General features: G+C 36.6%; 1 protein-coding gene across 1 annotated transcript in view; it reads right to left on the bottom strand.

Annotated features, from left to right (window-relative positions):
* The window catches only part of LOC139969728 (uncharacterized), a 39,799-nt gene extending 24,752 nt beyond the window's left edge, over nt 1-15,047 (bottom strand). Inside the window, exons 1-5 of the mRNA XM_071974928.1 lie at nt 14,947-15,047; nt 10,036-10,205; nt 3,395-3,515; nt 2,035-2,132; nt 225-423 (exon numbers count right to left, since the gene is read on the bottom strand). Of these exons, the coding sequence (XP_071831029.1) occupies nt 225-423; nt 2,035-2,132; nt 3,395-3,515; nt 10,036-10,170 (553 nt within the window). The 5' untranslated portion in view covers nt 10,171-10,205; nt 14,947-15,047. The remainder of the gene's footprint in view (nt 1-224; nt 424-2,034; nt 2,133-3,394; nt 3,516-10,035; nt 10,206-14,946) is intronic.
* Between the last annotated feature and the right edge of the window lie 2,153 nt (nt 15,048-17,200).

Genomic DNA, 17,200 nt, shown 5'->3' with positions numbered 1-17,200 from the left:
TACGACAACCTTGTTGCTGTGTTAGTCAAAACCGGGCTATACAATTGTTTGTGAGTGTAAACTGAGTTGGTCAGGATATCAGTAATAACAACCCAACACAATACAGTTTTATCTTAACCCAACCGATTTTATTTCAACTTCCAATTACTAAGAAATTTAAGCAGTTTAATTAGTAACCAGTAACACATTACTAAAAAATTGAACCAGTAATTAAACAAACTTACCTGCCAATACAAGCTGGTTGCCTTCCTCTGAATTTGGCTTTCCAGATGACGGACCTTCCAGAGCCAACACTGGGCCATCTTCCGTGTCGTCCCTTCCCTCAAAAAGTGGGCCCTCCAAGGCCAGGACCTTCACCTCTGGTCCTTCCAGAGCCAGAGGCTTTGTGTCCTCTTCATCTTCAGCAGCCAACTCTTGGATGACCTTGAAAAAAAAAGGAGGATATAAAGAAAATCAGAGGAACTGACAGGAACTTTCTGGTCTCATTGAGGCGTGCCAAGGACCTGAAAGGAGCTGCCTGGTCTGAGATGTGCCAAGGACCTGAAAGGGACCTTGGTCTAAGGGTACCAAGGACCCGAAAGTTGTTTTCATTTTTGACATCAACACTACTCTCTATTTTTTTTCTTTTTTTTTTTTAATGTTTTCATTTCTGACACTTTAAATGTTGCCAGTATATAACCCTGAGAATTTGTCCCAAACTTTTGAAAGTCAAACTTAATACAAGTTTTACAAAATGTCAAGAGGTTGTAAATTTGACACAAAACTTGACGGATGAATGGCTCATTTCGCACCTAGTGGAAGTCTAAGAAAGAGGCCATTAAAGAGTAATTCAAGAGAGTGTTAAAGGAACACAGAGTAGGGAGTCCTTGTTTGTAAAAAGATTGCAAAACTAGGTTGTTAGTTGTAACGTAAAGAGTGAAAGGTAAAGTGAGAAATGAATGAAGTTGACACACATCATATCTAACACCTCCAATGTTTAAAAGTCTGTTCTAACATAAAGTTTGATTGCATTAAAAAAAAAAAAATTCCTTTTGTAATTTCAAAGAAATTTGTTTCTCCCTTGCATGGAAATTGACAGTGTTTTCTTCTATTTCTAGTTATTTGTGACTGGTTGTCGTGACTGTGACTTGTTGTGACTGGTTATTGTGAATGAAGTGACAGTCAGGAGGAGAAAAAGAAGCAAAGATTCAGCTTTTGGAGTTGCTGAGTTTCCTGATCTAAGAAATATCTGACTTCACTTGGGAAAAGCTGCACTTCAGTTTCGGGGCGAGAGGGGGGGGGGGAATAAGGGAGCGAGGGTGGGGTAGGGAGTTGGGGTTGCATTTAAGGTGATGAGTTTCACAACTTTTTGACTCTAGGCTTTGTTAAACCTGACAGTACCTCTTTGCCATCCGTAACTGTTTCGTATAAGTTTGTGAGATGCTGCTGCTAAAATAATGTTAATAAACTTTTTAAATCTTTGATGGTCTGATAGGCAACACTACCCAGATCTGTGAAAGGTCGCTAAGGGGTGGTCTAAAATGTCAGCACAAAATGCAATTGGTAGTAGTTTACCATAGATTTGGTTTCCTAGGAAACTTTTATCTTCCTCTTAGAGGGCACAGTGCAATGAGTTTTATAGTATCATTTTTGAATTATCTATTTTGAGCAACTTTCCAACTAGGGAGCAAAAATAGTGCTTTTTGGTTAATATGCATCTGCCAAAATGTATATTAATATATTTGCCAAAAATATATATTAATAGTTATTTGCCATGGGTCTACAAATGAGTTGTCAGCCTCATTCAGCTTTGCTACAATTATGAATTGTTAATCTTCCTGATACACTGATATCATTTGGGTGGTGGTGGGGGATGAGTGGCATGCTTTATTTATGGAATTTTATTAAGCAGCCGGGGTCACTTGAAAGTGACCTTTGACATCCTTTTAATACAATTACATCATCTTATTTCATGACGAGGGCTTGTATATGTAATACAAATGTGAAAGTTGGCCCAAAAGTGGGACAATTGTAAATGGTTCGCAACATACATACCCTGTCTCTTAATTCTTCTGGGTCTTCTCCTATCCGGAAAGCAAATTCCTTTAATTCTTTCGATTGGTAGAAATATTCGTCCTTCTCTTCGTCGGTCACTAGAAGGAAAAAAACAGAAACATTATACATGTCGGTGATAACAAGGTAATGAAACCATGATACAATAACCCTTGGCAGTATTATTTAAATTGCTGATGTAATGGTGGTATGGGACCCTCCCTCTCCCCCCCCCCCCCACTCCTTTTGCCCACCCAAACCCCTCTCAGTGACATAAAAAGTCAGCTATGACTACTTGTTCTGAAATGTTGAGTAGCATGTAATTTGATACATCAAGACAGTCCTATGGGGGTCTGTACTTTTGTTTTGAGTGTTTTGAGGTAATGACGTTCAGCCTCCACCTGAAGCAGATAGATTGATCTTTGTCCCAGTACCATCAACCAAACATGTCCTTTTCAGTTTGCATCTATATAAAATTGGCCTTCTTTTCTGAAGTGTCCCAGAAGTCTCATGGGCCGGCCCTCGGGACCCAAATGGACTATGGCTTTGCTTAATCCCCGGTGTTCACTCATGTGGTAAACATTTCTCTCTTAATAAACTCACCAAAAAACCATGAATTTGGTATGCGTCACCTGGTATGAATATTCATGAGGGACACAGTTTCCTGTCTAGTCACACTCTCAGAGCATCAAACACTCCATTTTGGGACCAACTGTTCTTATCAATGATTAAGGCACCAACTAGAGTGGGGGTGGGTGTGGGGTGCATGTAAGGTAGCATTGCAGTCACAGTTCTAAATATTATTTATATATATTAATATTAATATTAATATAATATAATTAGTTATTATCAGTTAATATTCATTTTATTATTATAAGTTAATCAGTTAATATTCATTTTATTATAATATAATAATATATATTAATATTATATTATCTAAACATCATTAACACCAATGTTAAATAGTGGTTTGGTGATCAAATGTTCAAAATCAACTCAAATCTTGAGCGACTGAAGTCGCTCGTTTAATTCCTCACACTGGAAGTCAAAAAAAAAGGAAAGAAGAAGCCTGATCTTATTTCTCATTTACTTTTATGTATCTCTCAGTTTGGGGAATAATCGGTAGATTAGGTGACATTGTTGACCAAATGTTGAAAGCTGCTTATAAAGTTAAAACCCAACTTTGAACAAAAAGTGAATGTAACTGTACCATGGAAGGCCAAGAAGGTAATAAACCATCCAGGAAGTGAATCCTCCATAAGGCTTTGGAGACTAGTGGATTTGTTTGATGGGTTTTAATGTGTAATTCTATCTAGGGAAATTAAAGGGAGTATGCTCCCATACAAACAGTATCGCACTTTACCTTCTACAACTTTGGAGAGAAGCGCGTCACATTCCGATATTTCCTGTTGAATGTCATCCGTTCTGCTTTGCACTCTTAAGATGAACTGATTGATGCATTCTGGTACCTCATTGGTCAATTCCTATCAACAAAAGGAGCATGTTCAAATAAATGCATAAATTAAAACTTTTAAAGAAAAATTCACAGATTAAAGGAAATCACAGATATAATACTGTAAAAATTATGTTATTTATGTGCAAACTAAAGAAGAAAATTTTACAGAGCAGAGTTGACTTGTAAAAGTTAATTCATGGGAAACCAGTCACCATGACTTACTTTGACACTGATATACATTGTGCTGTATCGGTGTGAACCTCAATAACCTTCCTCTCTTAGCTACTATACCTGGGAGAAATTCTTCACTAGTGAGCATATGCTTGTGCAGCATTCAGGAGACCTACTCCCAACAATCAATTTTTTATGCAAATTTCCTACATGAAATTTATTTAATTTTTTACAGGCTCGATTTTTAATTTTGAGAGCACATGATGAGCAAATTTTGGGTGTACCTGTGCTTGTACTCTATAGATTATTCTCTACATGTAGACTATACTCGCATACAGTACATTTTGCATTCGTATTCATGATGCTCGGAGGAAACAAATTTCATGTACTTGTACTTGGCTTATACTCGAGGCTTTGTACCGATACTCCTTGGGACTTGCACTTGCACTAAATAATTTTTATTAATTTTTACGGACACTACAAGTCTGGTAATCGCATATCACCCTATGAAGTTAAACTACAGTATGCTTCTTGAGTTATTGTGTTTGCAAGGTTAGGTGCCACAAACACACACACAATGATATCAATTCAGTCCCCTTGGGCAAAGAATGAACAAATGGTTGACTTTTGAAAATGCTTTTAATAGTACAGTAACTTGGCAGCTCATCAATGCACATACTACAGTGTTACTATACAGTGAATAATTAGTCATTATCGCATAAAGAAATGAGTACTGTATGTTGGAATATTGAAAATGGGGGGTGAATTTGGGCGGCGAGGGACAGTACTCTAGACTTCACGAGATGGTCTGTAATTGGTTGAAATGGATGCAGAGAACTTTGTCAACTTTGAACTACGAAAGCTGACCAGTTACCTTGGAAAATTTTGATATGTTTCAGTTAATTTGTTATTCTTAATTGTACATACTTTTAGAACAAAGTAAATATTAAAAGCCCTTTTGTTCCAGGCTCCTCCAATAAAGAGGCAATATCAAATGGTGTGCTTGCAATATCCCATGAAAACTCTGCAGCTGCTGCCTATTGTAAATACCAGTATCAGGAAGTATGTATGGAGGTCACGCTCACTTCGTACTTTTGTATACAGTAGCAATGGTACAATACCTTATACCCAACAAAGCTAACTAAATACGTAACAACCGACCTACAGTGGCCTTTGATGCACCATGATGTATATGGATGAAATTCATGAAAAGAACAACCCAGGCCTAAACAAACACTACTTTCTTTGGAAAGAATAGATTTATTTACTGTATATTCTGTCATAGAGTTGTAAGAATAAAAAAGAAAGGTAAAATACAATGTCATATTGTCTCAAACACAAAACTTTGAGAACTGAGGTTACAACAACAACACTTCAGATCCTCCACGCTTGCCTAATTTGCATATTACTCCAACTGTCACTACGTCCAATAACTGGCTCTGATTTTTACCGTCTCCACCCCTTTAAAGAAAACTCTGTCTGAGAAGGGTTTTTTTTTTCTTACCAAAGGAAAAAAGGTCAAAAAATTAAATAATGCCAGGCAATACACAAGTCATTCTTTTCTCAGAGCTTACCCTTATCCCTCAGACGTGAACCGCTGAAGCAAAACACCGGCGGTCAACTCTGTGAACAATGGCCATTGTTATATTCGAGGTCACACCTCTTTTGTTGATTGCTTATCTGTGAGGTTCAGTTCACAGTAGACTGTTAGCAATCCCTGGATATTATTATTTTCATTCACAATTCATGGAGGAAATTAAAAACCCGACTCGTCTACTTAAACCTGACGTGTACACAGAGGACATATTCGACAGACTTCTTCTTTGTATTAATTTGGTAATCAGATAAATAAGCAGTCACAAATTCTGAAAAGGTCTCTTCCTGATGAAATCTACTTAAACAGCTCAGCAGTTTATACTGTTGCTTTAATCCGCCTGGCATTAATGATTATCGGTCTGATGTTGCCATATATTTTACGACACTTAGCCGCCAAAATTTACAGCAAATTTACTTAATACACTTCACATTATCGGTTTAAAGCTCAGGTTTGGGATTTGTTTTCCTTTTCCATTTCAATCTGGAGAACCATTTCAGATGGAAAAGCCCACGTTACTTTGGTCCTCCCAGTTGCTACAGTAGGTCTCTTTGCTTGTTATTCCACCACCTTTATACAGTTGAGCATAGCACTGGTTCGAAAATATATATGTATATTTCCAGGCTTTAATCTCACAGCAGTATAGTTTTATTAGGCTTTATACCAGGAGGTATCATTTCAAACATTACAGTGAAACTGAAAATTTTCAAATTTTAAAACTTGACTGAATTTATATTTTAATTTTTGAAATTGAGAATTAACTGTGCGATGGAATGATGAGGATGGACCTATCAAATTCTCCCTTTCAGTGTAAAGTGAGTAAAACTCACCCTTTGGTGTAATTGTAAAAATAATTGTTAAAAATAATAATAGTAATAATATTTTTAAAACACTAGGAGTTTATATTAATAAAACACTTGGAGTGTTTAGCTCAGTGGTTAACGCCGGTGCCTTTCAATCATAAGGTCCCCGGTTCGAATCACTCCCAGATTAATGTATGTCGTCCAGTTATAGAGTTGTTGACAATTAACCATTCATAATCATGGACGTTAAATGAATGTAAGAGACTGACTTCGGTCAGCTTGCTGCTTTGATAAGCCAATGAGGCTTCTCCAATGAGGCTTCTTCGCGAGTTCCTGCTTGCAGGAGGATCTAAAATACATACATATTTGGTCTTATGCAGTGCAGGATACCACCTGAACGGGTTCCTTCTATGCGTCTTACGGGTGCCAAAATTTTACGTGACTAAGGAATATACATTGAGACCAAAAGAATAGTTTTGATGCCATTGAACTCTCTCCATCTCGTTCACCTTTGAAGTCGTCACTGAAAACAAGATCTGAACATTTGTCAAGAACATGACAACTTCTGATTGGTCTTCTGTTTGACATTAATGTTAGGCTTCCGAAAGCTTTGACTTTTCACAGTGTTGTGTGAATGCACAACGAGTGTCGTTCGGACGGATCCATACAGGCGCATACAGTGTTCGTTAGTGCTACTATTATCAATTCATAACTGACACACTCATCAACTTTCACTTGGTATTCAAACATACTTTACGGAGATGCCTTAACAACCCGATTCCGTGCAACCTTAGTATGGGTAATGCACTTTGGTTGGTAAAAAAAGATTTGACCCACAGTGAAGCTATTTAGCTGTTTATGTTTAATTAAATGTTTTAACAAACGTAAGAATGTAGAAAGTAGAAATTGCGACTACTTCACTCTTGGGAAAGTTTGTTCCTCGCTACATGCATCTACGTATAGGTTTGATATGCACTTAATTCGGTAATTAAATCCACGTAACCTCTGTTGTTGTTTACGTCTAAAAAACATTTTCTCAAAAATGGGACTTTCTATTAAAGTAGAACGATAGTGACAGAAAAAAAATCTCTCATTTTCATATATAATGTAGTTTATATGTTACCAAGCAACATATTTTTTTAATTTTCCAAATAGCACACCGGAAAGTTATAAAAAAGGGAATTAAAACATCGTTTTTTCGTCTCCGTAATTTAGGAATTTGCAAACACTGCAACGACCTTGAACAGCCCTCAGGTCAGTGAATGACGTCACTGTGATGATCTTTTCTGTTGTGAACTGTTCAGTACGGAGCTGTGCGTGCATTTCGTGTCAGCATAATTGTTATTTCCGGCGTAATGTTCAAGACATAAATAGATAATGAATATCCTGGTGTTTCTTGATTTCTTCACCACGTGTTTACAAGTTTTTTTTTACGAAATTTGCGGCGATTTCGCAACAATTTCCCAATATCTGAAGAGGTAACTCGCAAGCTGACCCAAAGTAACGTAAATCTCAAGATCACGTTTTTGGCGGGTTTTATACAGAGTGATGTATGTATGTGCTCACTTACCAGTCAAACTGGCACAATAACAATAGTGATGATAGTCTCAAACGTAGTTTAGTATAACATCCGAAAGAAAATCCAAAGTTCTAAACAAAGTAGATTCGCTTGTATGCACTAGGCCTACTGTAAAACATAAACGTTCCTTGTTCCTTAAATCCAACAGAAAGGTTTCATTGAGCTTGAAATGAAACCGCATTTGAACTCAGTCGAGTAGTTAGTCTAGCTCGAACAATTTTCTCACTACATGCAATGCCTATTGCGTTTATTCACATGCATGCCTTGTGGTTTGGGCTTCAGGAGGAATCGTATTCTAGCCCAACTTCACGTAGGTCCGCAAACGGTACTTTCACACTGTGCAAACATAAGTGACAGTGTGCGCTACCGTTAGTAATACTTACACGATGTTTTGTTTCGCTCGAGCATACACACATTTCCTATTCGTATTACATTTAAAGTGGTTTGGAGGGTATGAACACATCTCTGACCAAAAAAACTCTGCCTAAGCAACGTCCATGCCCCAATTGAAATTTGCACGTGGATTCTCTCCTCACATAGTCATTAGGTTGTTCACGTCTGACATGTCTTCCAGTTCCAACATTTACCGTTGCATTTATCGGGATATATATAAATAATGCGGCATAAAAGCATCAATCTTTCAAACTTTTTTTTACTTTAGTGACCTTGCCACACGCAAATTTCAATTGGGCCCGAGATGGCTCTATGACCGATTATTCCGTAATTTACATTGGGGCAGTCGGCTTCACTAAAACGACAAGAAAAAGCAGGAACAATAACACCTTATTAAAATTAGACCTTGATGTCTGACGCAGTGTATCAAATCTCCTCTCTGGTTTAGGTTGTTTGTCGAGTCCAATATAGAGTAGGTTGCAACTAAACTTACACACTAAGTGCACACTGCTGAAGTACACTACGCCGAGCTCACTTTGTTATCATCATAATGACGTCACATGTCACTGTAGATCATGTGATCATCATATCGCTGTTCGCGAAAAGCCCAATTTTTGTTTAAAAAATCAACGAGTTTAGGAATTTTTTTTAAGCCTTTCCCAACATCGGATTGACTTGAATTTTCACATGTGTAATATGGAAACCAACTAGAATACTCTTGAATAAAATTGTATTTTTTCGTCGATGCTGAAAAATCACTATCGTTCATCTTTAAGTGTGCATGGTTACAAATTCAGTAGTAAAAAAGTTTTAACAATAAGGTTCACCAAGGTTAAGCTGGTTTTTGATTGCACTGGCCATTTATTCACTTTCTGGCTAAGAATGAATATTTGATACAAAAAAACAAAACAAAAAAGTTTCTGAAAGTACTGTAATTAAAGAACTAAACGTCAGTCAATTGCTGAACAAGGGTAACTTTTGGTTGGTGCCTTCAAGAATCTGACCCAATTCAACATAGCAGCTTGATTTTCGATGTTTATGACACATCTAAAGTTAAATCATTCTACATAAAAGAGTTGGCAGGATTCCAACTGGCATTTATGGCCTATTAAATTAATTCAAAAAGTCTATAAAACAGTTAACAATGGCTGAGTGGTGTCAACTAAATGCTATTGTTTCTATTTCATTTTGGGAAAACTGTTCAAGTGTTTAATGCTGCCATTAAATGGGGATAATAGGGACTGTTAAGTATAACTTACTTGTGGTTATTGTCAGATTATAATGTAAGTCTGACACTACACAAGGTCTTCATGCTGCAGTGAAAACCTTGCATGGTGGTCTGGTGTCTCACCTTCACTCAAAAACTCACATAAAATCAAACCATGACTGGCTTGACTTCACCACCTGCAAAGGAGGTCCTCAGCTATGAGGGAAGGAAGGGATTCCCCTTAAATTAGGAACCCCAGTGATCAGAGAGCCCGCTAAAGACTGGAGAGCTGGTCCACGGGGAACAGCAGTCACTGGGCTGAGCTCTGGACTTAGAGGGAGTTTTCCAGCTCCGTGGGTGATGTAAATGCCACTTTTCCCCGCCCACGATTTCAGGTCTCTCGGTTTTATTCCCCCCGCCTTCCATGTGTTGAATATAATCTGTTTTTATTTTTTCTATTTCTTTGGCATCATCATCTTTCACAGCTTTAAAGTAGTTATATTACTTCCCAGGTATCTTCAGATCCCACATGAAGGAGGACGAGTACAAGCAGGATTGTATCGCTACTCACGATGACGGTCAGAAAGAAAAAAAAGTAGTCTCCCCGATTTGACATTGATCATGAAATACGTCGATTGGATCAGCGAGGGAGCGGAGGAGAGAGACTAGATTTGCGTTGAGGTCTAAATGATAACTAGGGTTGCAAGGATGATAGCAGGAGGGATGGCGGGAGGTTGTGGATGAAAGGTGTGGATGTATAGGGAGGTGTGGCATTATTCAAGGCTACAAAGATAAACTGACCTCAGTTTCTCCTTCATCACCTTCCTCTTCGCTGCTAAGGGTATCTTCCAAATCCTCAATATTTAGTGCATCTAATTCTCTCTGAATTTCCGCCTCTATTTCTGCATCTTCGTCTCCTTCATGGCTCGCCATCATGCTCTCATGCTGATGAGATTACTTAACTAAATCTTCTGTTGAATAAAATATATAGAAAATGCTTACCAAACCCTATCGTAATGGAGAAGGAGAATGCAGGTTTTAATAGGATTTATATCTGGCCATCACAACATTAGTCTTGTCTTGTGTTTGTGTCTGTGTTTGAGTCTGTCTCTTTTCAATAACCCGATCATCTTCGCTGCTACCTTGAGCAAATGTGGTCACTGGCTTTAGATAACAGTCTTTTCGGCGAGTCCGTGTAGATGCAAGACACACATGTTAGACTTCACTTTCTGAACAGAGTTCCATAGAGTAGTAGAATTTGGTAGAAAAGTAGTTAAAATTTTAAGTTTTGAAGGTTTTTGGATTGGACAAATTCAAATATCCTGATTAAATGCCTACTTTTGCTGAGAATGTCCTTTTTTTTTGCTATTTCTTGGTAAATTTTGGTAAAGGTAGGAAAAAAGGGGAAATATACACATGCTAACAGTTACTTTGAAGGAAATCCCAGAAAGCAATTTGCAGTTGATATTTTAAGGTCCCCTTACTAAAATTGATGTATTTTGCTCATTAATCGTAGAATGGCAGAATCTTAAAGTAAACTTCATTGACCATTAATTGCTATGACACATACAAAATATATTTTATTTTTTTTCATCTGCACATACCAAGCTAAATGAATTCCATTTCCTTTCATATCCTCTGTCTCATTTAGGTCTCATTTAATCCTTGTAATTGCTGCAAAATGTCTTCCATTTTAATTAAAAGTTGCCATTTATTAATGTTTGTGACATGTCGTACAGGACATACCTGTCTGTACCAGAACTTAAGTTGAATTTTGGACTTAATTTTCTAGCCGAGGTAATTACAAACCAGGACTGCATGAAACTTGTATGTAGGTCATAAAATGTTTAATCCTCAAAGTTCAATGAACATAGACAGTATTTCATTAAATTTACTGCTGAACAAATCTGTAGAAGTTCAACAGGTCTCGAAGAAGTTGATCTGTGAACATTATACCATTCTTCGTCAAAATATCCTAGTATAATAATTCTTACTTGAATTACTATTTATCGTTGACAATACGTAACTATGCATTAAAGTAAAATACGGTGCACATCAATATTATCAACTACAGCCATTTTTGTGCATGAGGGACGAACATCAATAGAAATGGCAATGGTGAAAATGTTTTATTTAAAAACTTGATAGTTATATATCCTAATATATTTGAATAGTTATGAAACAGGATGAGTACATCTTAATTATCAACCATAAACAAGACCTTAACAAATTCAGATCATTCAGGGGAGGTGGTCACCAAATATGCATGAGGGGCAAAACATAGAGGGACAAAAAATATGTGACCTAACTTTCAAATCAAATTATTTTAAAATTTTAATTGAAATACAACCTTTCACCTATATGACTAGCATATGTGGGAGAAAGGGCAGATTTTTGAGAGAAGGACAGCTTTGGCATTAGGAATGGCACACAGTACGAGCCTACCATGCAATCTTTGTACAATAAGCTGAATCAAGAACCGCTGCGCCTTTATTGTTAATGTACAGTAGTAGTGACAATTCTGCATAACTTATAAGAACAAGGAAGTAGGCAAGCCACAATGCAAAGTACTACAGTATGGTTCTTTGCTGTTTGACAAACTTGACCTAATTACAGCACACAGTATTCATTGCTTTTCTCGCTTTTAATACCAAGGGTTATGTACTGTGTATAGATATACATGCTTCACTGCAGGCTTGGGGCGATTACATCTGAATGTAATCGATTACGATTACTTGAGAATGTATGATTACGATTGCGATTACGATTGCAGCCTAAAGTTGGAGTAATCGATTACGATTACATTGTAATGTAATCGTGATTACAATCATGATTACATTGTGGTTACTTGCACAATCCTCTGCATATCTGTTTAATATAACTCTCTGCCGGGAAATAGGGCAATGAAATAGGGCAAAGGAAGGGCATTTACAGTATATATGGACAAAATTGTGGAAGTATATCTACAATTCCTACCAGGCATTACACATTTATGCCTTAACACGTTTAAGATGTGTAACCCATAAGTCCAGTAAAAAATACAATTTAAACAGACAAAGAGTAAACAGACAAATACTAAAGTAAAACAAATGAAGATTTTCATGCAACACTATAGTTTGTAAACTAATAATTTCTGCATAGCAGCAAAACTAAAAACTCTTTTACATTACTGTATAACACCAAAATAAAACTAAACAGCTTTGAAATGGGGCATTCCACAGTACATGGGACATGGAAGGCCAAAGTAAAAGTAAATTATTTTCATCAAAAAGTGGTCAACTCTGGTAAAGCAAATTCTGATCCGCCAAAATACTTAATTTGCAGTGATTTTTTCAGCAACAAGGTTAATTACATTAATTAAAGAGGTGTAAATGGTGCAAAGTTGGATGGGTTATTGGACAATGGAATGTAGGCAAATTTCTGAATAACTTTTTTCCCCACAACATGAGATGAGTACAATTAACGTTTTACTAATGAACATTGAAATGTTTATTGTGCTAGAGAATTCTAGAAGCAGGAACACTTCTTTGGTCACACTAAAAGCCAATAGTAAGAATTAGTTTTAATCATTTCTACTAATTTTGCACTTCTCATTCAAATTTCACTGTAATCATAAATGTAATACGATTACGATTACTTTGCCCTTGTAATTGATTACGATTACGATTACTTGGTAATTTTCACAAAAGTAATCGATTACGATTACGATTACTTCAAAAAATGTAATCGATTGTAATCAATTACGATTACTGATTACGATTACCCCAAGCCTGCTTCACTGAAGGGCTGACCACTTGTACAACTGCTTGCAGATTGAGCAAAATCAAAAAACAAAATCCTACTTTTGGAAAATGCAGTAACTGTATCTACACTATTAGATACTATAGTACAGTGTATAATATAGTATAAAGGCCCGGTCACACTACAGCGATATTTTATCGGAATACGGTCCGATTTTTCCGATGTTAGGCCGAAGAGTGAGGTTTGTGGTAGTGAATGTAATGAATGCAGTGGAATATTCGAATACCTACTCCAAATCTGAGGTTTTCTGGAACGGACGACATTCTGAAGTGACGTCACATCGAAAAACAATAAAAATCGGAGGAGAAATCGGATAGCTATCCGATAAAAGGAAACGGAGTCAATATCAAAAGTTACGAGAGGGCCATTCCACATGGGAATGGCTCAACATATAGCAAATCAGGTCCTTTATCACTGTGGCTAGAAGACCCGAACAAAAAATTGGCTGTTTCGATTCCTCGGGAAAATCGGATAGTATTCCGATAAAAAAACGGTATAGTGTGACCGGGCCTTTACATGTTCCCTGCATTGTAGTCTTTTTGCTGAGATAGGAGAATATTCAGATAACTTGATCATGTTGTAAAGAGACTCTGTAGGGAGTTTTTCTTCTCAACTTTGAAAAGTAAACACAAAATTATCTGGTACAATGCATTTTGTTATGTTCCCTACAAAGGTTGATTTTCATATTCTACCCCACCAATGAAAAACTTGAAAGACTTTGATTTGCTAATTTACTTATTAGATCAACTTGTTTTACTAATTAAATGTAATTACAATAAAACCCACAGAAAACAGAAGGGATAGGCAAAAAAAACAGTTTTTCTCTGTTTAGAGTACACACAAACATCCCGTATGGCATGTTCATTAATTCTCTTACAAAATGCTGAACTAGATGTGCTCATATGTAAAGACAAATTGTCCTGTACAACATGCCTTGTCGATGTCACGCTCGACATGCTGATAACGGACTCCTACCCCACAAATTAAAATTTGAAAAGACTCTAATTTGCATTTGTTAGTGAGATCCAAATGTTGTGTCGTAAATGTATACAAAAAATGGAAAAGGGAGTGGATACTGTACATTGTTCATAATTTTAAGTGTATGGACAAATTGTCTCATACGACACGCATTTGTAATGTCCGGTACGACATACTGATTCATGGACTCCACCCAGTCAATGATAAATAAAGGTTTAAATTAGCTACACCAACATGTTGTGAATGAAATTAATGCAAATAAATAGGAATATCTGCAGCCAATTTACAGAACTTTTCAGTTTCTACAAAACAACACAAAGTCATGTCCGTGAAGTGTCCCATAAGAAATTTCACTATTTCCCACAAAGAATGTTGAACACTTTTATTGTTATTCTGGTTAGTATATTTAGGGTACAACCTGCCTCCTCACTACCTAAACTATGGAACATCTTTAGTTAGTAAGTTGTGTATTAGGAAATGTCTCCGAATTGTACCGTACGACTGTAAGGAATCGCCCTTCTCTGTTTTGCTAGTGCTTTTTTGTGATGTTAATGTCTAGGCCTAGCCTAAATCATTCAAACCACTTATGCTATGACTACTAGGGTAAATTGACAACAGTTCTAGATGTTGTCTAAGACTACCATCAATGTTTCAATTGTTGATTGTATGCATACCAACGAACAGTGTCATTGCTTAGGCCTAATTTAGGCCTTCATCTATCAAAATGATTCAAAGACCAAAGTCTCTTGGTAGATTCGCGCAACTGGTATATTACATAAATACGCAATATCATTATGACATACACTTCGAAATTCTTATAAAAGTTAAGTCTAAAAACGGCACGATCAAGCTCTTCAAATGACACAAAGGCAATAAAATGTGCATTCTAGCTCAAAACCCCACAGAAATTGATTCCAGTACTTTTTTCCTCACCTTTTCAACCAATTTCATGTTGGTTTCTAACGTAAACATCTGTTACGTACAAAATCCTCTAAGAGCTGAAATTGGAATTTTGTAAATTGAGGGCGCTTTCAAATTTCGCCCGCAGTAGTTAGCATAGTCTTGAATTTTTCAGGGAGCCTATGTTTCTCAGAGTTAACTCCCAGTATATATATATGTTATTCAAACATTCGATAATGACATGCAAGAGTCACGAATTTATTTTAATTGAACACCCTCAGACCTACCGACACTTTGAGGAAATATTTATCTACGGTAAATATTCATCCTTGATCATGGTTATCCAGGTCGACGTCTCCTCACCTGGACATGATTTAGCCTCTCGTAACCGATAGGAATGATATGGACGTTTGTATCTTCATGTAAATATGATCGTAATCTCCTGGCATTATTTTAACCTGAGAAAGTAGTGGGGCAATACCAACTACCGATGTACATCGATGTATCATAGACATGCTAACAGGGGACATGGTTATGTTGTTCACTGTTTGTTTACCATAGTTATTTTAATGATTGTGTTTCTCTCTCTCTTATTTTGTTGAACATAATATTCGCAGTCATAAGAAGCATTTCTCACGTTTATCGAATAGCAACGGTGACGTCTCGCAAGAAAACGAAATATATAACCAGGCAGTTCGACAGCAACTTAATGGTATTAATGCCGCAGTTAAGGGGGGGGGGGTGGGGTGCTCAAACACTACTGTTTTTTTAAAAGAAATTGTGTCCTATTTCACTTAAATCAAATATAAGTTGTACGGTGGTCATTGACTTTCTCCCTTCTTCATTGTTGCCCCCAACGAAGGACTCAAATGAGTCACATCTAACAAAAGGCAAAAAAGGTTGGCTTTAGTTTTAATTTAGATAGGACTATTTATGCCGGCTTGTCAGGCCGCGCCTAAATGGCCAGATACCAAGTTTATCTAATGAATAAACATATTTGATCAGTAAATATGGCTGCTAGCCCTTAACTGGTCACGCATGTAAATATTTGATTTACTCTTCGAAAATGATCAAGCGAACTTGGTTGTTAATAGCGGCACCTGTAACAACAGAAATTACAAGAGACGAAATATTGCACTACTTAAACTTACAAGTAAAATACAACCCTTCAGGCTACCTTCTTTGTAGTCGACCAGGCCACACCTCTTCTAGCGTTCCAAGGGCCTACCGGAAAACTGAAAGTTTGCTCCGGGGACTGTATTACTTCACAAAGAACGCAACGTTTGGTCAGAACTCATTAAATTTCCACAGAAGATATGTTAATAGTTTTTTACTGGTTAAGTTTTATTTACAACTGGCAAAATTCATTTCAGTTGCTTTGTACATTGTACTATGAAAAATGTCCGAGCTACGAAATGTTAAAATAAGAATCGAGTTCACTCTCTTTAGCAATCAAAATAAATAAAATAAAAAAATATTTTGGTTGGAATATCGGCCTTTAGCTTGTTCAATTGCTTTTTCCTCGTTGAGTGAAGTCTTGGTATTTTTTAAGAAAAAAATGAAAGAGATGCCGTAAAATAGTCACATTTATTCATTTTACTTGGAGAGGGAATGGAGTGATAATATGCAATATACCGACATATGCTGTTGTTTTCCATTAAACCTCTCAAAACAAAGCCATCTAAATAAATCAAACCATTGAAGGAAGGTAACATTTATATATGCCGGTAATAGCTGATGAAGGTAGGTACGTCGCACCCTTGAAACGAACGAGCAAAAACTGCCGTTTAAGAGAAAAAATAACAGGAAAAGATCAACATAAATAAATAAATGAGGTGTTTGATTTGTAGCATTTTTCAAAACTATACTAACGAATGAACAATCGAACTTTCTGCATCATGTGTGGATCATGCCCAAAGACTGGTCGCGGGTCGGTATACTCCACTATTACGTAAGAGTGTTTTGTATTTGTGTGCAATCTAACCAGTCGTTGTTTTGTCGTTTTCTCAAATTATTTTGTAAACGACACTTAACATTCTTAACCTTATTCAATTTAGTGACTTAATATTATTTACATTATTATTAATCATTAAGCTATATGCCAACCTTTACCATTGTTAAACTCGGCGGCAACCAAATATCGAATGGTATAGTCCATAATAAAACAACCGGTTATGAACGGGGACATGATACTCATTTCTTCATTTAACACTACAGCGCGTTCCTGTTAATTGATAACATTTTTAAAAGTTGTTTTCTACAAAGTTTCATCTGGTAAAACTCACCA

This window comes from Apostichopus japonicus, chromosome 7 (genome assembly GCF_037975245.1).
Source record: "Apostichopus japonicus isolate 1M-3 chromosome 7, ASM3797524v1, whole genome shotgun sequence".
NCBI classification, from domain to species: domain Eukaryota; kingdom Metazoa; phylum Echinodermata; class Holothuroidea; order Aspidochirotida; family Stichopodidae; genus Apostichopus; species Apostichopus japonicus.
The sequence above is the reverse complement of the archived record's forward strand: the minus strand, read 5'-3'. Positions and strand labels throughout refer to the sequence as shown.